General features: G+C 40.8%; 1 protein-coding gene across 1 annotated transcript in view; it reads left to right on the top strand.

The window, feature by feature from the left end:
• Window positions 1–22,105, top strand: part of LOC130114572 (A-kinase anchor protein 13-like) — a 170,177-nt gene that overhangs the window by 134,923 nt on the left and 13,149 nt on the right. Inside the window, exons 23-37 of the mRNA XM_056282434.1 lie at window positions 6,661–6,728; window positions 8,464–8,521; window positions 11,140–11,314; window positions 11,578–11,684; window positions 11,974–12,120; window positions 12,344–12,453; window positions 12,723–12,866; window positions 15,125–15,250; window positions 15,892–16,009; window positions 16,183–16,303; window positions 18,605–18,735; window positions 19,517–19,593; window positions 19,940–20,006; window positions 20,278–20,392; window positions 21,860–21,942. Coding sequence (XP_056138409.1) covers window positions 6,661–6,728; window positions 8,464–8,521; window positions 11,140–11,314; window positions 11,578–11,684; window positions 11,974–12,120; window positions 12,344–12,453; window positions 12,723–12,866; window positions 15,125–15,250; window positions 15,892–16,009; window positions 16,183–16,303; window positions 18,605–18,735; window positions 19,517–19,593; window positions 19,940–20,006; window positions 20,278–20,392; window positions 21,860–21,942 — 1,647 coding nt within the window. The remainder of the gene's footprint in view (window positions 1–6,660; window positions 6,729–8,463; window positions 8,522–11,139; window positions 11,315–11,577; window positions 11,685–11,973; window positions 12,121–12,343; window positions 12,454–12,722; window positions 12,867–15,124; window positions 15,251–15,891; window positions 16,010–16,182; window positions 16,304–18,604; window positions 18,736–19,516; window positions 19,594–19,939; window positions 20,007–20,277; window positions 20,393–21,859; window positions 21,943–22,105) is intronic.

Below are 22,105 nucleotides of genomic sequence, written 5' to 3'. Positions count from 1 at the left end.
GCTTTAGGATTTTAAGTCTTTTAGGTGGGCTTTCTCTCACCTGGCCCCAACATTTTATGATGAACTTCCAGTTTCCATCGAGCTGCAGACTCACTCACTTCACCTATTGCACCCTTATAATATTTGCACTTGATAGTTCATGTACTCTTGGGTATAATACTGCTATACTGTAATAGTGATTTGTGACATTATTTACCTAATTCGTCGTGTGAATTTCATACTCATGTTTCTGTTAGTGATCTACCAGTTATGCAGTTAGACTAAATGCACTTGACATGACATGCAGTCTTGGCTATGATAATATGATTACTATTAAGTGCTGTATGATGCTTGTAGGTTGACATATGAATATTTCTGCTAATTGCTGACTCTTGTAAGTCACTTTGGCTAAAATTGTGTGGTTAAAAATAAAAAAAAGTAGAATAGAAACTGTACTCACAGCAACAAATGTGAGTCTTCTCATCACAATTAACCTGGAGAAATTAGTAATATAATCCATTAATTTTCCTACTTTCCTACTCTGTTTTATGAAGATGGACTGCTCAGTTGTTATTCTTGGAAAGGGATTTGAAATGTTTTCTGTAATGGTGTTAGAGTTGGCATGTTAGCAGAGCTGGTCCTGACCTCCCTGGGGCCCTAAGCAAAATTCTGCTAAGGGGCCCTCCTACCTGACCCGTGAGCCATGTAAACCATGTGCCATTGCCACACAGTCACACCTGATACCCCAGTGCTCCCACTACAACCACCCTCCGTTAAATATAAAATACTATTCATACTATGGCTTGGCTGAATACTTGATGGTTATTATTTACTGAGAGATGTGCATCCATATTGCCCAGTATGCCCAGCTAATCAACATTTTAAATTCTGCATTTAATCAATAGTCATTGTTAATCCATTGCTTTCCATCTTGCATTAGTCCAAAGTTGTAACTAATTCTTGACATAGAGACTAGATAGTCATTGTCTTGTTTTAAAATTATGTGCACCTATGAGGAGTGCCATTACACCCATATATTGTCTGGACTGGTCCCCACAGAGTTTGCTGCTGGAAAGCACAAGTTTCATTTCGCGCACGCGCATATGAACGCATGTTCACGCGTGACACGATTATCTTTTCCCAGCTGCAATTTATACACACTCACAATTTATTCACTCTCACTTTGTCGCGTACAAAGTCACAGAACAACAGCCCTGGAATTGGCTGGCAAGCAAGGAAGACACAGACAGGCCAAGAGATGCACTTCCCAGCTAGGTTAGCAAGACAGACCACCTAGAGGGAGATGCACTGCAAGCTAGCGCATCAACTTAGTGTAACTGTTATTTGCTGACATCAAACTTGGAGAGGAGAGAACACAAGTTCACCTGATAGCTGTTCCTGTAATTCATTCTCATATATAGGGCCGCCCTGATCTGTATGTTAGGTAATCATATACTGCTGAACGGTACAGACTTAGACCATTAATTTGGGGTCATGGGGCAAAATAACAAGACGGAAACCTTTTTTTTTCTACCATTAAAGAATTATGGCCTACCATTTGCCAAAAATGAAGTAAATCAAGATTTTTTTTCTTGTATTTATAACATGTTTTTCATGGCTTTTGTTATTAGATTTTAGTCCTGGGTCAAATTAATAATTAATTTTAGCCTGGTGTCAGCCCAACATCTGATACCAGCGTTGGTATCAGTGCATCCTACATTTGCTTATATTAAGGCCACCAATGCACTAAGATCCTCTGTATGAATTTTAGTTGAATTTACATTTGCTCTTTTTTTGCTGCATTAGTTATTCCATTAACGAGATTGTCAGAGGATGGCCTTTATATAAACCCGTGTCCCCAGACAAGTCCTTTTTTGACTTCAGACCAGAATACCCACATGTGGTCTGTTATGGGGCATTTGAGTGTGGTAAAATAATCTTCCTTGAACATCTTTTTGACATCATTTTTAAAATACCAGAGGAAAACCAGCCAACAGGAAGGTGTTGGTGTGAAAGTCTTATCTTGTTGGCAGCTATGTACCCATGCTGACAAATAGAGGCCCATATGATGTTATCTATCGGAAGTCTGAGAAGGCAGTTTTCACAATTACACAATCACTGTAAGAGAATTCGGTCATCCAGGAAACTGTATTGTACAGAGTTGTCTGTGTTGCAGGGCAGACTATGTTGTTTTCCCACGGTGAGCTTTTAGAATGAGAAACCAAATAAAAAGTTACACCACACACACTTAACACCCTCAAATAAAAATAGATATCAGAATCAGGAAGGAGCCAGAGATGATCTTAATAAGTTAAATCAAATCCCCATATACAAAGACAATAATGTGTGGTACTATAACTCGTTCATTTGAGGGGAACTAAATGGAAACTTGGTCTGACAGAAGTGGGCATACTAGTTTTGAAACATGTTCACTTAAACACTTCCTCAGACCGACAACTTGATTCTGTGACTTTCAACTTAAAGAAATTTCAACTCTGTTTGTATTAAACTGAGAAAAATGGGAAGTTATTTTCTGTTCAATATTACAAGTGTATGTATACTTGCATAATACAATGTAAAGTGGTCCTGAAATGAAGTACCCACAGCATGCCTTGCCTCTTACCATCAGTTACACAATACTTAATGTTGTAATAACTGAGGAGGGTTATGGTGGTTATTGCAACGTCACCTTTTTTTTTTCTTATGGGCAAAAAGCTTGTGCATGCGATAAGAGGGCTTACAAAAAACATATCGACTCCTCAAGTAACTTCCTTATAGCGTAAAATAATTTCTTAGTTCCTGGATTTGATGCTGAGCTTAGACATACGACGGCATATTTGGATTAAAAAAAAAACTTCTGCCATTTGGCAAGTATTCTTATTTAAGTATTCTTTTGTTTTCGGTTAATTTTCTTAAGTAAGAGTTCAGATATCACCAGCAAAGTGATGACAGACGGCAGATATCCAACACTGAAATTACCATATGGTTAAATTGAAGCTCAGTTAAAATGGAAGTTAAAGCGCAATTTTATGTTATCTACACTTTTTGTTCTTGCACTGCTATGAATGCCATAAGATTCCTATAAAACTTGTTAAAAGATGCCTTGAATAAGTGAATCCCTAAAGTGGCATTTCCATTCAAATGGAAAGGAGTTTGGAGAAAAATAAAATTTTTTAGGAAATGTTAAGAGTAACTAAAAAGTAGACCATTTTGGTGAGTTTGCGGACATCTAGAGGTTAAAAACCATCTAAAGGTTAAAAACACAGCAGGTTGGTCTTAGTACTCTGTGGCGTAAGCATAGCAGGATAAACACAGCTGTAGCTAGTAACATGAATAATGGGTCTGTTTGATTTAAATGTGCTAGCACACCTAACAGCGTTGACAGACAGACAGAACAGATGCTAACAATAGTACTGTCAATGCCGGTTCTTTGGCACACCTACATCTAATTGATGCAAACTACATAAATACTACACTAGTTTTGTCATGATTCCAAAATCATGACTTCGATATGATACCTGCCTAAATATCTTGATACCGATACTGAAACGATACCACGGCAAAAGCCGAGAACATCAGGAAAAGTAAAAGAATAATATATATTAGATGACATAGCATGGAACTTAAAAATTCTTTTTGTTTTGTTTTTCATACATGTAGGTGTGTTTTTGGCAATAAATTAGTACATTTATTTTAGATCAAGTTCGTAGTGTTCTTAAAGCTTTTACATGGTATGCAGTGATCTGATGTCCCCTATGCTTGAGTTTATGGGATTTCTTTGATAGTTAACTTTATATTTGCAACCAACATAACCTTACTTTCAATTAATAGCTCAGCAATCATAGTAGAAAACACATTAACTATGACTTCATTGAGCATAAAAATGATAAACATAAATTACATTAACACTAACTCTGGCACTTCCTGATAACGCTTAAACCCAGGATTATTACCCTGCACACTACAGTAGTGCACTAAAGTAGACTGAACACAAATCACTCAATACACCACCTCGGCAGAGGTCAGCACTCTACTGAGCATATTTGCTATTATTGACAAAAGTGTACATGCCATAATTACCATTACCGGTACTGACTGAGTATAAATTGATCATTTTTTATATCTGATGTTGTTGATCTGCATACTTATGAATGCCTGATTTTTAGCAGCTTGCAAGTTATGGTAAAGTTAACGTTACCAGGGTGTCCAGGTAGCGTAGCAGTCTACTCCAGTGCCTACCAACACTGGGATCGCCGGTTTGAATCCCAGTGTTACCTCTGGCTTGGTAGGGCATCCCTACAGACGCAATTGGCCGTGTCTGTGGGTGGGAAGCCGGATGTGGGTATGCGTCCTGGTCACTGCACTAACACCTCCTCTGGTCGGTCGGGGTGCCTGTTTAGGGGGGAGGGGGAACTGGGGGGAATAGTGTGATCCTCCCTCGTGGTATATCCCCCTGGTGAAACTCCTCACTTGTCAGGTGAAAAGAAGCAGCTGGCAACTCTCACATGTATCGGAGGAGGCATGTGGTAGTCTGCAGCCCTCCCCGGATTGGCAGAGGGGTTGGAGCAGCGACTGGGACAGCTTGGAAGAATGGGGTAATTGGCTGGATACAATTGGGGAGAAAAAGGGGGGGTTAAATCCAAAAAAGAAAAAAAAAGTTGACATTACCAGTGTGAACATTGCGTTTGCATATAGATGTTTGCCACATTGGTAAGTTAGCTGAAACGCTAAAGCCAAATTAAACAGTTATAATTTCCCTTAATTGTCTTGTCAAACTCCAATGGTGAAAAAAAGTTATCTTGTCACAAAATAAACCACACTCGTTTGACTAATATTTGAGGACATGTAATTATGTTGTCTTATTACATTTGCTAACCTGTCGCTCTTTGAGTTCCTTGAACAGGTTGGCATGTCTGTCAGTGAGATGCTTTGCCAAGTTGGCCATGTTGGCTCTCTTGGTCTGCATGGGTTTAAAACATCTTTTACAGGCGGGCTTTGTGGTGTCGGCTATGTAAGCGAAATAATACCATATTTCGTTCCGTGTGTCTGTTTTGTCAACAAGCCGTGGACGGTGGACAAGAGCAGTTGTACTTGCAGCCTTACCTCTCATTCTGTCGCCATGAAAGCTGCAGCATGCATATGAGAGAAAAAAATAAAACAGCTGGCACACCCACTGTGCTTGCAGGGAGTGGAAGCAGAGCTCTGCACACACACACACACACACACACACACACACACACACACACACACACACACACACACACAACACACACTGCCCCGTTGTCGAGCATCAACACGAGAGGAGGAGGATTGGCCCTCTGCCAGTCTATCCACTCTTGCAACCAGTTGCATCACCCAGAGCAAGACAGACAGACAGAGAGCGAGAGAGAGAGATGCTGGGACTAGACGGCAGTGTCTGACAATGACGTAACTGGTCAGTCCACTGTTGCTTAAGAGACAAACTTCCTGTTTGATACACAGAGCGAGAGTGTGTCTGTGTGAAACTTTGCATTTGATCGACAGTGTAAGAGATGGCGTCTGCATTTGTGTGTGTGTCTGTGTGTGCCGGAGGGAGACAGAGCCCCAGTGTGTATTGTTGTAGCCGGACCTCTTGGACAACTGGTTGGATTGTCTGAGTCACACTGGAGTGGCTGTCTCAGTGTGGTGTAGGCTAGTCTGTAAGAAAGAGTCTGACTGTTGCAGTCAGCTGACTAGAGGCGCATCTCAAACTACAGAAGGCTAATCTGTAAAGATTTCCGATGGTTTTGAGAAGATTTTTCATTCTTTGAATTCATACTGATAAAAGGACAGCGAGACAAGCAGATGATTGACTTAACTCTAATAAATGTGCATAATTGAATTGCAATTGGATTTTTGGAAGAAAAAAAAGTTGTCAAAACACCGAGGCTTTTCCAAAAAAAAAAATAGCTTGTGAAACCAAGACAAGACTTCAGTGGATGCAGAAGTGTTCCCCTTTGCAGGCTTCCTCTCAAAGCATAGAAAAAGACAAAACACGTGCATGCAAGAAAGCATACTTAAATGCTTGCAAGCTGGAACACACACAAATATGCAGAACATCACTGTTAGGAAGTGTTATTGGACGCACTGCTGTTTGAGTCACCTACTGTAAGCCTCGCTGTTAAAGGTTGCTTGTGTTTGAACTTGTCTGTCTCTGCTCAGAGGTACAGAACTGATGGACAGCCAGTTGATGGGAGAGTTGAGTGTTAGCTTTAAAGTTTAGAAGCAGATTTTTGGAGCGTGAATGAAAGCAGATTTTTGAAGCGTGAATGAAAATATATCATTTGCAGATTTCCTTGAAATGCATCTATTTGTTTATGTACATTTGTGTTGTGTACTTTTTATTATGTAATCCAAACCCAACACCAGTGTCTCATAACTTCTTGGTAAAGCTCAACTAATCTGGACCCTGAAGCGACACTGGAATCCACTTGGAAATAAACAGAGAAATTGGCTTTGATTGTCTAAAAAGAGGTCTGGATCAATTTTTGTGACATTCATTCTGTAGGAATGTTTGGGTTTTTTGGGGTGATCACGACAACATGAAGAGGTTCATGCGGGCTGACTGACAGCTTGATTTCCACATAGTTTGATATCTAATCACATAATCAAATGCAGAATGATAAACACTTCTAATGCTCATTGTCTCTTCATTGTTTTCAGACTGTGGTGCCCATGTCCATAAGAGCTGCAGAGAGAGTCTGCCTGTTTGTGCAAAAAGCAAAATGAAGGTAGTCCTGGTACACACCCCAAACATGACATTACATGACAGAGCTTAGCCTAGCATAAGCATTTTGTCAAGCATCTTCATCTAGTGTGAATTACAGTGCCATGTCTGCAATCATGTACTGCCTATATTTGTCACCTATATACCGTACAGTCCTTCTATCTCAGTCCTCCCTGGCGGGGAATAATTACAGTTGCAGTCAAAACAGGAAGTGTTTCATATTCTTGTCACTGCCTCATCTGAGTCAACTGTAGATGTGAGTAGCGCATGCGTGACCATAAATGGTTTACCCAGCTTTATTATATGATGAAAATAAAGACAGATTAGGGTTAGACCAAAATGGTCACACAGCAAACCTCTTCTTTTTAGAAAGTGCAAGTTCATATTAGACTTGGTCACATTCGTGCGAGGGTCCACCTTGAAGGCTGCACATCCACAGACTGACAGGCAAAACCTTTTTATTAAGTAGATTTTTTTTTAGCTTGAGCACTGCATAATAAAGACTTTTTTTTCCATATTTCCCATTCAGTTTGACTTGGGCACTGCACAAAAGTCTTATAATGGCAGGAAAAACACTGGTTTTTCTGCCCATGTGTGCAGGTATCTGTCCACTGCTAATCTCACGTACTACTGGGCCTGTCAGCCTAATCATGTTAGTGCACAGTTATGACTGTATGAACAAGGACCTCTCATATGCGGGTGATTCAAAACCTTTAAACCCCCCCCCCTTTTCTCCCAACTTGTACTTGGCCAATTACCACACTCGTCTGAGCCGTCCTGATCGCTGTTCCACCCCCTCTGCCGATTCAGGGAGGGCTGCAGACTACCACATGCCTCCTCCGATACATGTGGAGTTGCCAGCCACTTCTTTTCACCTGACAGTGAGGAGTTTCACCAGGGGGATGTAGCACATGGGAGGATCATGCTATTCCCCCCCAGTTCCCCCTCCCCCCCGAACAGGCGCCCCGACTGACCAGAGGAGGCGCTAGTGCAGCGGCCAGGACACATACCCACATCCGGCTTCCTGCCTGCAGACACAGCCAATTGTGTCTGTAGGGAAGCCCGACCAAGCCGGAGGCAACACAGGGATTCTAACCGACGATCCCCATGCAGGCAGGCAACAGAATAGACCGCTATGCTACCTGAATGCCCTGAAAACCTTTTTTATACCGCAATTGTGTGCTAACGCCTCAGCTGGTTTGTTGCCCAAGTCTGAGCACCGGAGAAGAGGAGATACACCTGTCGGGGATCTGCACTCTACTGAGTGTACTGTTCTAGTTTGTTTTTCTTTTTAATTGCATCAGTATTTTGTCGCCGGTTTATTGTTTTGTGGTTCAAATCCCGAAACTTTGTTTATCATCCAATAATACCTTATTTAGGTGTAAATGAGATATTTTGATATTTCTATGGTTTTAGGTACTTTTCAATGTTGGATGGTCTCAGTGTTTTTCTACTTTAAAGCATAATTTTCTTGTCCCTGTGTCTTTATGTTTAGCATCTCACTTAAGCCGATTCCTTGTATGTTCCTTTTGTAGATAGAGGTCATGCCATTTTTTTCCCAAAATCATTAAAATTACATGTTATTCCCCTAGGCCAGGACAGTCAACTAGAAGCATATAGACTCAGATGTGATGTAATTAAGGTGAACTGTCAAGAAACGAAGGATTAACATTTATGAAGTCTTAATTTGAATGATTAAATACTATCTCCCTTTAGTAATGTAATATTTTTGTCTCCAGCAGCAGTCATTGGCACCAGAAGCTGGACCAGGGTCAGCTGTCAACTTGAGGAATAAATGTAAGAACACACATCACACAGCTGAACACTTTCCCAGCCTGTTAACAAATACCAATGATCAAAACACTGAAAGGCATTTGTACATGGAAAATTGCACTTCCACAAAACCTTGTAAGTAAATCTGGACCAAGTGCAACATTTACAGTTGTCATCACAGGCCTACTAAAAAATTTAAATGAGGCCATTTCATTCATTTCAGTGGTAAATCTAAAGGTACACTTGTTCTGTTATATATATTTAAATAAGATTTACACATACAAAGATAGGTAAGGTTCATGATGTGCACAAAGCATTTTTCATGCAAATTTGATTGCAGCAACAAGTTGCATGTGATGTCATGCTGTGCAGCTTCACTGTTAAATAGAGCAACTTGTTGCAATTTAAATTGGACTCAGGGACCATTACAATATGTATGTAATCCTGACCGATGCAGTTAGCCATCTTGCAGGACAGATTTTTATATGAAAGACAACATAGATAATGCCAATACTGGAATAGCAAACGTTTAATGCTGGCTAGCTAGATAACTACTGTAATGTAATGTTGCCATTTAATGTTGGGTTGAGGTTATTTGAAGCTGCAATATAAATAAGTGAATAGACTAATGCTATTTGCTTGGTTAACAGAAGCAACTATGTACTATATGAAGATTTTCTTGAGTCATAGCTGGCAAGCTAAATGAATGAGTGGACTAAGCAAGCTCAGAAACGTGATAACGAGCTCCAACTAACTAATACAGGCTAGATTTTTTTTAAATGGAGCATGTCTGCACATTGACAAACATCACCATCTGCATTCTGATATTGAATGGCACTGGTTGCATGAAGCTGAACAGATCTCAGTTGGTTGCAACTAAATTATAACCATGTTGAAAGGTTTCAGAGGCTGTCAGATGTGGCCAACCAGGAGCGATTCCATGGCAAGAAACAATAATTGTTAAGTTTAAGATGGCCTTAAGAGGGTTGGCAAACAAACACTGAGATGGAAGAATTGACAGCCAGACAGATGGGCAGAAATACAAACAGATGGTCCCATTAGACACCCATCCCCTCAAATGCACTCAACAACTGTCTGTAATGAATCTAGTGACTCTATAGTTGGGAAATAGAGGGAGTAAACTGTCGACAGCTTTATATTATCGAATAAAAAACATAGTCTGCGGTTCAGAATTCATCTATCAAAGACTTGGTCATTTAATTTCATGCACTTGCGCACATGAAATGAAATAAAACGAAACAGCGTTTCCCCCAAGCCCACAACAGTGCAACAAAAAGACAAAAACACATATCCAAGAACTACAAGAACACATATATCCAAACTAACACATATATCTAAACTAAAAAAAAAAAAAAATCACTGTCCAAGAGAACGAATGCCAGCCAGGATGACTGTCAGAACTGCCGGTCTGCATGGGCTAGCAGTTAGCTTAGCCTGCCCCACTTCCATGTCCTGTCAGACCGCCCTCGGTGTTTCCTCTTGGGGCGCAGCTCCGGTCAGGGCCATGGTGCTTGGGCCCACAGGATGCAGCACACCAAGCTCCCTCAGCCGATCCAATGCTAGCTCTCCCAGCCAGACACTTTCAACACACTTCCCCACACTCCACATGACAACACTACAAACACAGTCAAGGCTAGGCAAAGCCACCGCCAGACCGCCCTTGGTGTTATCGGAACTGCCAGTCTGCATGGGCTAGCAGTTAGCTTAGCCTGCCTTGCTTCCGCATTCTGTCAGACCACCCTTGGTGTTACCTCTTCGGGCACAGCTCCAGGCAGGGCCGTGGTCCCTGGGCCCACCGGACACAGCAGACCAAGCTCTCCCAGCCGATCCAGCGCCAGCTCTCCCAGCCATCAAACAAAGACAAACTTAGACACTGACATGGACAAAGACACTGCGTGGACGGTACTGGGGGAGGCCACCGCAAACGTGAATTCGCTCCGCCATCTTCCCACACTGGTACTGGTTGAGGCTGCTGCAAATGTGAATTTGCGCCACCATCTTCCCACAGCGGAAGTGAAAAAGAAAATATCTATGAGCCATTATGTATGCAAGACTGCTCATTCAGATTTATACTGGCCGCAAACTAGCCAAAAACTAATTAAGGAGACACCAAAATGCACCTAATGAACTTTTTTTTTTTACCCGACACCAAATAAGCAGCAAATGCTTCAATCAACAAAAGTGATATTTTATTCTTCTTCCAGAACTCAAATATTTTAGCCAGAGTGAATCTGGTCTTTCTCCATGGGACTTAGCTCATTAAAACAGACCAATACTCTTATCATGTGGTCCACTAAAAAAGCCCCAGCTTTTTAAGCTTTATATGATAACCTATCTGAGCCCATGTGTTTAATGTTTATACTTTAGACAGCTTCATGACCCTTTCCAGTCTTGTTTTGTAAATTATGATTTTGGACAGAGAAAGTTTACACCTCACTGATAGGATTGTCAGTATGTTTTCATAAACCTGGGATCCAAAGTGACATATTAAATTAGGGTCTTTGACGGGGGAAAAAACCCCAAAGAAACCCAGACATTTATGAGAGTTTACTTTACATTCTAATTTTAAAGTTGTATTTGCTTTCCTAAAGCCGACACTTCCTGTTTATGTCTATAACCAGCTACATCCTCAACATCGTCTCTGCCGTCATCATCGTCAACTCGGGAACGATGGTCCGCGCTAACCAGCCCCGAGGATCAGGTTGGCCTGGTGTTTCCAAGGAGGAATCCCAGTATATTGTCTTTCAACACACACAGCAACCTGTCCAAGAGCATCTCCACCAGTAACATAGCAGGGTAAGACACACACAAGTAACACAAGTAAGTGTGTGTGTGTGTGTGTGTGTGTGTGTACAGTACAACTTGCAGGTTTAATGTGCACAGTTTGGGACAGTGCATGTCTCACTACTCAACATGGATAAATATGTTCCCCTTACAGATTTGCTGAAAATAGTTGATGCAAGAATATGCTAAGGCGTTAGCACCATAGCAAATGTATGAATCATAACTCACAATGGACTTAAACCTCTTCAACTCTTTGATGGTCATATTCTCTGTAGGCTTGATGAAGTTCCTTTGAAAGGTCTGAAGTTTCTCTCCCAGTCTACTGACTCTCTCCATCAGGGAAGCAAGGTCAATGCCTCCACTGAGTCACTTACCGATGAAGGTAAAGGCAGCCACATATGCACCTCCAAATAAATTAAAGCCTTTTTTCCCTTGAAGTTTTTTACTGACTTAATCTCAAGAAATGTATTTATGTGTGTCTTTGTATGTGTGTTTGTTTACGTGAGGTTATTCAGATAGGTGTTGTGTGTGTGTGTACATGCATGCAGGAACATATATGACTAACAGCAAGTATTATAGTGAAGTAACCTTAAAGCAGAATCCTCGATATGCAGTTGTAAGATGTTTATGTCTGTCTTATGTGACAACTTGCTTTGTCTGTCTGTTCACAGGTACAGAGATGATGGACAGTCAGTTGATGGGGGAGTTTGAGTGCGAAGTTAAAAATGTAGAAGCAGACTCTTGGAGCGCCACTGTAGATAAGAAGTTCCTGAAGCTGCACAAAAAAGATGAAGTCAAGAGACAAGACGTCATCTACGGTAAAGGGAGAAATAAAATTACCTCACACCGTTATCATCGTTGTTACATTTGCCGCTAGGGTAAAAAGACACATTTACTAATTTCAAGAGGGGCATCGGTGTGTTTTAATTGGTCTGTGTAACAGTGTGATTCATTTTCTTTGGATGGATTTAGCACAGACTGTCATAGCATATTATTGTTAATGCACATGGAAATAACATCAGTCTCCCTCCCTGTACGCAGAGCTATATCAGACAGAGTTCCACCATTTGAGGACACTGAGAATAATGTCTGAAGTTTACTATAAAGGTGTTCAGAAAGAACTGCAGCTGGACACTCACACTCTGGACAAGGTAATCAGTGTGCTAGGAAACCTTCTAGATGAAGGTATCCGCATACAAGCACCCAGGACTAGTTTATTTCTTCATTTTTCTTCTCACATGAAATGGTGCTACGTAGTCTAGGAAATGCAAGTACATAGAGTTGAGATTTCCATGGAAATGAAACCCATCAAAATTCTCTAAAATCTTGGGTTTTAGAATCAAATAGTGTGATGGAGTAGAGCCAGATAATAACATGCACATGAAGACCTGACTTCTTTTTTTTCCCCCCTCTTCTTAAGATTTTCCCCATGCTAGAAGACCTCTTGGACACACACACGCACTTCCTCACACTGCTCTTGGAGCGAAAGAGAGCCTCGTTGGCTGATGGGCGGAACAACAACAGCTTCCTCATCCGCAGTATTGGTGACGTCCTTGTCAATCAGGTGAGGGAGAAGAGCTGATTGGTCAATAATAGCCTGGGGCTGTAAATAGAGGAAAGTGGTCATTTTTAAATACAGAATTATGTAGTATTAAAAATAAACGATTGTAAAAATAAAAAAGAAAGATGACAGAAAGTGCATCACAAGAAACCATAAAAATACCTAACACTTAAATAAAAGAAACAATGTAAAGAAGTGAATTGAATAAAGCAAGCACGTGAGACTTGACACTCTGCAAAGCCAAAGCAACATCCACTTTATATCAGACCATATGCAGTGCTTCCCACAGAATTACACTCTATTTGTGGTGGTAGCTGATGAGGGGGGGGGGGGGTGCATGCAGAAGGAGGCACACCCATGCTTTCTTAAATTAATTATTAAATGATACCATATATAAGGTGCACCACTGCAAATATTTTTTATTGCCAAGTATTTTGTGACAAGTAAATATAAACCGCTCCATTGCGTCACATTGTGTCAAACAAATAACAAATTATATACAGTGCTCCATTGCTTCACTTGGTGTCAAATAACTGTAAAACATATACAGTGCTAACTGAAATAACTGAAAAATGTACAGCTTGTGGTGGCTGCACAGTTGACAAAGCATCCCTAAAAAGTAGAGCAATCATTTAACAGTTTTGCTAAATAGCCACACACATATACCTAATTATTTATTCTTTTTTGTGATCATGTTTTATCTTTAAATTATATACACAAGACATGACATAAAAGATATCACATTATAATAAGAAGAAATAAGAAAGACAACAGAAAAAAATAATAAAACATTATTTCTGATTATTTATTCATGATAGCATAAATTATGCAGATATTAAATTTACTATGCTGTGTGTGGTACAGCCAAGTCTTGAACTGAGGCATATTCAGCCACTCTGGATCAAATCCAGTGCCTCTGTGCTTGCTGCTTGCTGATGTCCTGTCTACAAAGCACAGAAGAATAGAAATGAGGCCCCTTTTCCTGGGAAATCTACTTTCTGACCTGCCCTGCTTTCACATCTCTGTGTTTGCTGTCAACCTCAACTGTTGCTTCTGCCCTAGCTGGCTGTCCCACAGCAGCATGTTGGCTGCTGTCCTCTTCCTCCTCCTCCTCCTCTCTCTTCATCAGCTACTGCTATCCCTTTCTGACCCTCTGTTGCTGCTTCAGCTGCCACAGCAGCACTGGTTGAAGCCTGGAAATATTCAAAACCAATTAGCTGGATAGCTAATCACACTGGTCGGACTGTTAAGCTGTCCCACATGTGTTTTCTTAAGTTTCCTGGTACGCTGTTTTGCTAATACCTCTGGTCCAGACTGTCTTTGTGCCTCCACCAGACAAGCCCTTTTGAGTCTTTGAAAATATTTTTAAGTATTCATCTGGATTGAGGAAGCACAAATTCAGGATCAGAGTTAAAGAATTAACATTAATGTTATCCACATGCATGAGCAGTTGATATTTGCCTAACAACATCAGGCAAAGGGACTGTCAATGGAAACTAGCCTATTAGCTAATCGGGTATGTTTACATTTGTTTTGAATGTTGATTAATGTACATTGTCCCTTCCCAAATAAACATTTGAATTTAAATTTAAAATTGACTAGCAGCTATGTATAGCGTGCTAACCTTGACAACCCAGCTGTATTCTAACATTAAGTTATCGCTATCCTTACTAGCTAGGCTCCTTACATGCTTGCTAATAACTTATTTGAAGAGTTGGGTCTCCGAGATTGACAGCGTTGTGATAAGAACATCGATAGACTTCGTAACTTATCAGTTAATTTGAACGCATCAGTTTTGGACAGATTTGTGCAGAGGTGTTCATGATAATAACCATTCATGAACTCCGGATTGATTCTATTCAGGAATTCGACCAGCTGTCATCTCTGCGGGGAAAAGCCGACAGCAATCATTCCTCCTGTGCATGATCATGTTTTGATTCAGATTGTGCACGGAAAGGAGGGACTATTCACAGACAGCTATGTTTGTGAGAGAGCGCAAGAGCAGGGCAAGGAGGGGCTGAATCAATGCACTTGCACACAGCTCTACAATAAAATAAGAATTCACCCATTTTAAATAGTAAAAAAAAATAGAAAAATCAATATGTGGCGGTCAATGATGATATTGTGGCGAACCATCACAAATAAATCAATGTATGGGAAACACTGATCTGATTATGACTTTTATTTCTAATTACACTTTTGTCTTATCTTAACAATGATTCCTGTTTATAGTGACACTTCAATCTTGTCAATTTATTCAGTTCTCTGGTTGCAATGCGGAACGTCTGAAAAAAGTTTACGGGAAGTTCTGCAGTCGTCACAATGACGCTGTCAACCTCTACAAAGAGCTGCTCGCCAAAGACAAGCGCTTCCAGGCCTTCATCAAGGTAAGGACTCAACTGTCCTAAAGAGGTCTTCAGTATAGTGGGTACTCAGGAAGTCCGATACAGGAAGCGATGGTTTGTCCAGCTGTTCTCTATGGAGTATTTAGATATGATGTTTTTGTGCTGTGCTACACACTTCTTGGTATCATCTCCTGCACCATTTTTTCTTCTACTGTCTCCCTTCTGCATACCAACCACTGACATCTGTGCAAGAATATTCATTAAGCTGTAAAGGAGGAGAACTCATTCCTTTCTCGAAGTACACACATTTTTCCAGTGACTGGACAAACAAGACTGCTTAACTGCATAACCTCCATCTAGACTGTTTTTGAGTTCACCCTTTGAAGTGGAAAAGTATTAAAAACTGGATACATCAAACCACGCAAATCAGCTTCCCAACAACAGCAGACTTTCTTCCAATTAAAACTGGGGCTTTGATTTTTTTCTGCGATGGACTCCAAAAATGATTGAATTTTCTGCAGGGAAAATATATTTGCACACTGTCTGGCCTCTGTCATTTACGTAATAACACGTGCAGCATGTCCAAGCTGCCAGGTCCACTTAAAGTTGACACTTGTTTGTATTTAACTGTTCTGCCCCCATGTTTTGCTTTTATTCATTTATTCATTTATTCATTTTTGCAGAGGATGATGAGCAGCAGTATTGTGCGACGACTCAGTATTCCCGAGTGTATTTTGTTAGTCACCCAGAGGATTACAAAATACCCTGTTCTCATACAGAGGATACTGCAGCACACCAAAGGTAAGGATGATACAAAGACAGGCTTTTCAGAGGAGACCTGCACAATTCTATGACCTTCTACCCCCACATCTCTCTTTTTGTGTAAGACGAGGTAGCAGTGAGCACACACTAACACACAAATAAGTGGAAAGTTCCCCATTAAAGACAAATACTGATGTGTCGTCTCCTAATAGACACAGATGAAGACCATGGGTATGTGTCTGAGGCACTGCGATGTGTGAAGGAGCTAATTGCAGCAGTGGACAGCAAGGTCAATGAGCAGGAGAAGAAACGGCGACTGAGGGAGGTCTACAGGTACTACTTGGTCCTTACTGTTGCTACCGTTATTTAGATGTGGTCCTGATGACAAATGTCTCCCCATTTTTGACCCTACTCCCTACTTTTACTTGATTGGCTTAACCAGGATATGCAGATAATTTCACCATACAATAATGGCTCTTAAAATGCAAAGTTGTGGTATACGACATCAAAACAATTTCAACTAAGTTATTTATTAAGTTGATTATGTTAAAGGGAAATTTAACCGATGGTTTTGTGTATGTGCAATCAGTATTGATGAGTAATGTAGTGGATTGAAGCAGTTAAGTCCTCACTGCGTACAATATTGACAGAGCAATCTGTGTTGTCCTGCTCAGAGTCTTTTCCACAGCGCCTACACATACCAGAATGCATTGCACATAAGCCTCTGTATGTCATAAAATCCTCTGCGCTGGTGTTGTGGGATGTTATTTCCACCATCAGAAATGTAGCTTAGCCGAGAGAATGAGGATGCGATTTTGAACAGCATGTTTAGAGTAGATTAGAGTATTGGAAACCCTGTTGGGCTGTATTTAGTATTTCCAGCCGCCAACTGACATGTCGTGACGTCTGTTGTTGGCTGGAACAAACTTGGTTTCACTGCTGCCTCAGAGAGGCAGAAACAACCACAGGTTTTTTTATGTGCTATCCCTGTCACAGATACTAGGCAGAGATAAGGTTGAAAATCAGTGAATTTTCTCTTTAAGACATCTAGTGAGACGTTATTGACTTTCAAATGTATTCCAAAATCCCTTGAACATCTGCCACTTAAACCTAAGTGGGCTGATACAAATCATGAATATTATTTGCTAACACTGTTTATTAAGCACCATTGTCATTACATGTCAATAAACATGTAAATGGACTTAAAGTGCAGTTGGTTACTGTGATAGAATTGAGTCTCACTGATATACATATATACATACACTACCGTTCAAAAGTTTGGGATCACCCAAACAATTTTGTGTTTTCCATGAAAAGTCACACTTATTCACCACCATATGTTGTGAAATGAATAGAAAATAGAGTCAATACATTGACAAGGTTAGAAATAATGATTTGTATTTGAAATAAGATTTTTTTTACATCAAACTTTGCTTTCATCAAAGAATCCTCCATTTGCAGCAATTACAGCATTGCAGACCTTTGGCATTCTAGCTGTTAATTTGTTGAGGTAATCTGGAGAAATTGCACCCCATGCTTCCAGTAGCAGCTCCCACAAGTTGGATTGGTTGGATGGGCACTTCTTTGAGCAGATTGAGTTTCTGGAGCATCACATTTGTGGGGTCAATTAAACGCTCAAAATGGCCAGAAAAAGAGAACTTTCATCTGAAACTCAACAGTCTATTCTTGTTCTTAGAAATGAAGGCTATTCCATGCGAGAAATTGCTAAGAAATTGAAGATTTCCTACACCGGTGTGTACTACTCCCTTCAGAGGACAGCACAAACAGGCTCTAACCAGAGTAGAAAAAGAAGTGGGAGGCCGCGTTGCACAACTGAGCAAGAAGATAAGTACATTAGAGTCTCTAGTTTGAGAAACAGACGCCTCACAGGTCCCCAACTGGCATCTTCATTAAATAGTACCTGTTAGAGCCTGTTTGTGCTGTCCTCTGAAGGGAGTAGTACACACCGGTGTAGGAAATCTTCAATTTCTTAGCAATTTCTCGCATGGAATAGCCTTCATTTCTAAGAACAAGAATAGACTGTCGAGTTTCAGATGAAAGTTCTCTTTTTCTGGCCATTTTGAGCGTTTAATTGACCCCGCAAATGTGATGCTCCAGAAACTCAATCTGCTCAAAGAAGTGCCCATCCAACCAATCCAACTTGTGGGAGCTGCTTCTGGAAGCGTGGGGTGCAATTTCTCCAGATTACCTCAACAAATTAACAGCTAGAATGCCAAAGGTCTGCAATGCTGTAATTGCTGCAAATGGAGGATTCTTCGACGAAAGCAAAGTTTGATGTAAAAAAAATCTTATTTCAAATACAAATCATTATTTCTAACCTTGTCAATGTCTTGACTCTATTTTCTATTCATTTCACAACATATGGTGGTGAATAAGTGTGACTTTTCATGGAAAACACGAAATTGTTTGGGTGATCCCAAACTTTTGAACGGTAGTGTATATTGCAATTTTGGTCTTAACGTTACTTGTTTATTATTATTTATATTACAATTATTAATTACGATTGCTGTTTATGCTGCAGTTAACCATGACCAAAATAAGGAGTTGTCAGTTAGTGACCAACGATGAAAGTAATGTATGGATAATAAATGATTGTTCTAAATGGCATCTCAGCCGCACCGACAGCAAATCCATCATGCGGATGAAGAGTGGTCAGATGTTTGCCAAAGAAGACCTCATCAGAGGGAGGAGGCTGCTTCATGATGGAGTGCTACAGCTGAAGAATACCGCTGGAAGACTCAAAGGTTTCACACACTTCCTCTGCACTTTTTTTTTTACCTGATTAGTCTAAAATAATCTTCCGCCTCAATTTTTACACAATGGCCACTCATTAATTTATCACATTTCCTTTTTTTCTTTATCTATTTCATTAATGGCACAGAGAGATGTCTTCTGTGTCTGTTTATGTGCTTTCACGATGGTTCTTCCCGCTTCAATATATTTATTTTTTTCATTCAAAATTGAGCCACTGAAGGGAAAAAATGAAATGCAAGATTTGTCCGAGGAGAAAATACAAGTATGTGTTGGGGAGCACTCAGGATGTTGAAGTCAGGGTGTCCGGGTGGCGTTGCCTACCAACACAGGGATCGCCGGTTTGAATCCCTGTGTTACCTCCAGCTTGGTCGGGCATCCCTACAGACACAATTGGACATGTCTGCGGGTGGGAAGCCAGATGTGGGTATGTGTCCTGGTCGCTGCAGTAGCGCCTCCTCTGGTCGGTTTGGGTGCCTGTTCAGGGGGGAGGGGGAACTGGGTGAATAGCATGATCTTCCCACGCGCTACGTCCCCCTGGCGAAACTCCTCACTGTCAGGTGAAAAGAAGCGGCTGGCGACTCCACATATATTGGAGGAGGCATGTGGTAGTCTTTAGCCCTCCCCGGATCGGCAGAGGGGGTGGAGCAGCAACCGGGATGGCTCGGAAGAGTGGGGTAATTGGCCAAAGTAAATTGGGGAGAAATAGGGGGGGAAAATGCCAAAAAAAAAAATGTTGAAGTCTGCTGACGTCTTTCTCTGCCCCCACTTTAGATGTCCACGCCATGCTGCTGTCTGATGTGTTGGTGTTTCTTCAGGAAAAGGACCAGAAATACGTCTTTGCCTCTCTGGTAAATTAAGTTTTAAGAATCAAGATAACATGTAGACTCTTGAATTCATCACTTATTGTGATTTGTTATCCCTTTGATACAGGATTCTTCCTTGCATCTATTGCTCAACCACTTGAAAGACAAGACTGCAATATGCCAGCGCTGTTCCCAAACAGAACAATCATACATTTAAACCCGCTTAATGTCATCCAATGTGATTCTATTAAATAATTTGATAGAAATCCATATTTAACCTGCAAAATGTTTTCTTTTAGAGCCTGCTTACGCCATTTAGTGTTTCTTAAAGATAATTAAGAACAGTTCATTTAATTCTGTTTTTAATAATTTATTCTCTGTTTTCCCTCAGGACCAGCGGTCTACAGTCATCTCTTTACAAAAGCTGATTGTCAGAGAAGTGGCAAATGAGGAACGAGGTCTTTTTCTCTTTTTTGCCCCCCCCTTTACATTCATTGTAAAATTTCAGTGGTATCCAAATAGTCAACATCAATTACAACTCTTACAGAGCTTAGAAGGTCAGACTTATTTCCCACGCCTCAGACAATAACATGCTCTGTTGGCCCTAAACTGATTTTTCATTGTGCTAAACTGAGATATTTGTATCGAACAAATTGAGCTGGACTGCAGTGAATTAGAGCTGAACTGAAGCCTTTTGATTATAACGATGATGCAATGTCTTTCTCCCAGGTCTGTTTCTCATCACAGCTGGGATAGAGAGACCTGAGATGGTGGAGGTATTGGCAAGCAGCAAAGAAGAACGAAACACATGGATGGCCATTATACAGGACGCCATGCAGTGCATGTAATGACACACAGACACACACACACTTACCTTTCTTTGTGCTCATTGTTCATGTTGTTTCTTGTTGCATTGAATTTGTATATAAATTCGTATTAAATTTGGACCCAGACTTAAGAAAACATTCTGAAGAGACAAATTAATTTGTCTTTATTTTCTGTTTCATTTGAATCAAACTCTAAACTCAGCAGTCACATTTGACCCAGAGTTAGACTACGGTTCAACCATTTAGATTTCAGTTATTTCTGTCACCAGCTTATCTCGGCTCAAGTCAGTCTCTGGTCTTAAAATGTACATACAGACAGATACCACTGTCCTCCCAGTCCTGCCTCATCCAACCAGTCAGGGACTAGGCCCCTTAAAGAGTGTTGTTTAGGGGATGTCCAGGTAGCATAGCGGTCTATTCCGTTGCCTACCAACATGGGGATCGCTGGTTCGAATCCCCGTGTTACCTCCGGCTTGGTCGGGCATTCCTACAGACACAATTGGCTGTGTCTGCGGGTGGGAAGCCGGATGTGTGTATGTGTTTTGGTCACTGCATTAGCCCCTCCTCTGGCCAGGCGAGGCACCTGTTTGGGGTGGAGGAGGAATAGCATGATCCTCCCATGTGCTACATCCCCCCGGTGAAACTCCTCACTGTCAGGTGGAAAGAAGCGGCTGGTGGCGCCACACATTTTTCGGAGGAGGCATGTGGTAGTCTGCAGCCCTCCCCGGATCGGCAGAGGGGGTGGAGCAGCGACCAGGACGGCTTGGAAGAGTGGGGCAATTGGACGGGTACAATAGGGGAGGAAAAAGGGGAAAAATCCAAAACAAAAAAGTGTTGTGTAGGGCAGTCATGACAAACAATGTGCTTGTCAAGAACTAAACGAATATGAAAACAGCATCTCTGGCTCCCAGTTTGTTTTGTAATCTTGAAATTCTTCTCATTTCACACAAGGCCTTGCATGGCAGAGCTCCAAAGTGTATCGAACTCCTGCACCCCTACCATAGGTCAAGGTCTTTCAGCGGCCCCTCCTACTAAGTTTAAATCTAAATTTATATTATGGAACAGTCTTCCATTTGATTTCAGAACAGCAGAATCTGCCGATTGTTTTAAATCCTGGAGAAAGGCTCATCTGTACAGTATCACCTTTTCATCCTTTTGGTGTGTTTCACTTTTTATTTGACACTGTCTTTATGGTTTTACATGTCTTGGTGAAACATGTAAAACCATACATTTTTTAAAAGTGCCATGAAATAGTTTAGTTCTATTATTATTATTATTATTATTATTATTATTATTATTATTATCTCCTGGGTTGAAAATCTCAAGTCCATTTAAAGGCTTGTTTGACTGTGTTAACCTTTGGCTTGATATTTTTCTTAAGAAGTCAACTTGATTGTACGTACAGTCGCATTTTTGTATATTTTTCCCTTTTCATAAAGGCTGTGACGACTTAACAATGTGTCCATTTTACACCATGTTGACAGGGAAAAGGACGAGGATGAGGGGGTTCCCAGTGAGACAGAGGAGGACAGGAGACAACAGGAGAATAGAGCCAAAGAGATCAGAGGTGGCTTATAACATTTCTCCTTTTTTCTGTTTTCCTTTGCCTAATTATGTTCTTTGTCAGTCTGTCTTTTATTCTATTCTATTTTATTCTATTATATTCTCTTCCACGCTAGTCGTTCTTTGTTAGTTTTGCAGAGATTTCATAGCATGCATGTTCGTGTATG

Source organism: Lampris incognitus, chromosome 6 (genome assembly GCF_029633865.1).
Source record: "Lampris incognitus isolate fLamInc1 chromosome 6, fLamInc1.hap2, whole genome shotgun sequence".
Lineage (NCBI taxonomy): Eukaryota > Metazoa > Chordata > Actinopteri > Lampriformes > Lampridae > Lampris > Lampris incognitus.
This window is presented reverse-complemented; position numbering and strand designations above follow the sequence as displayed.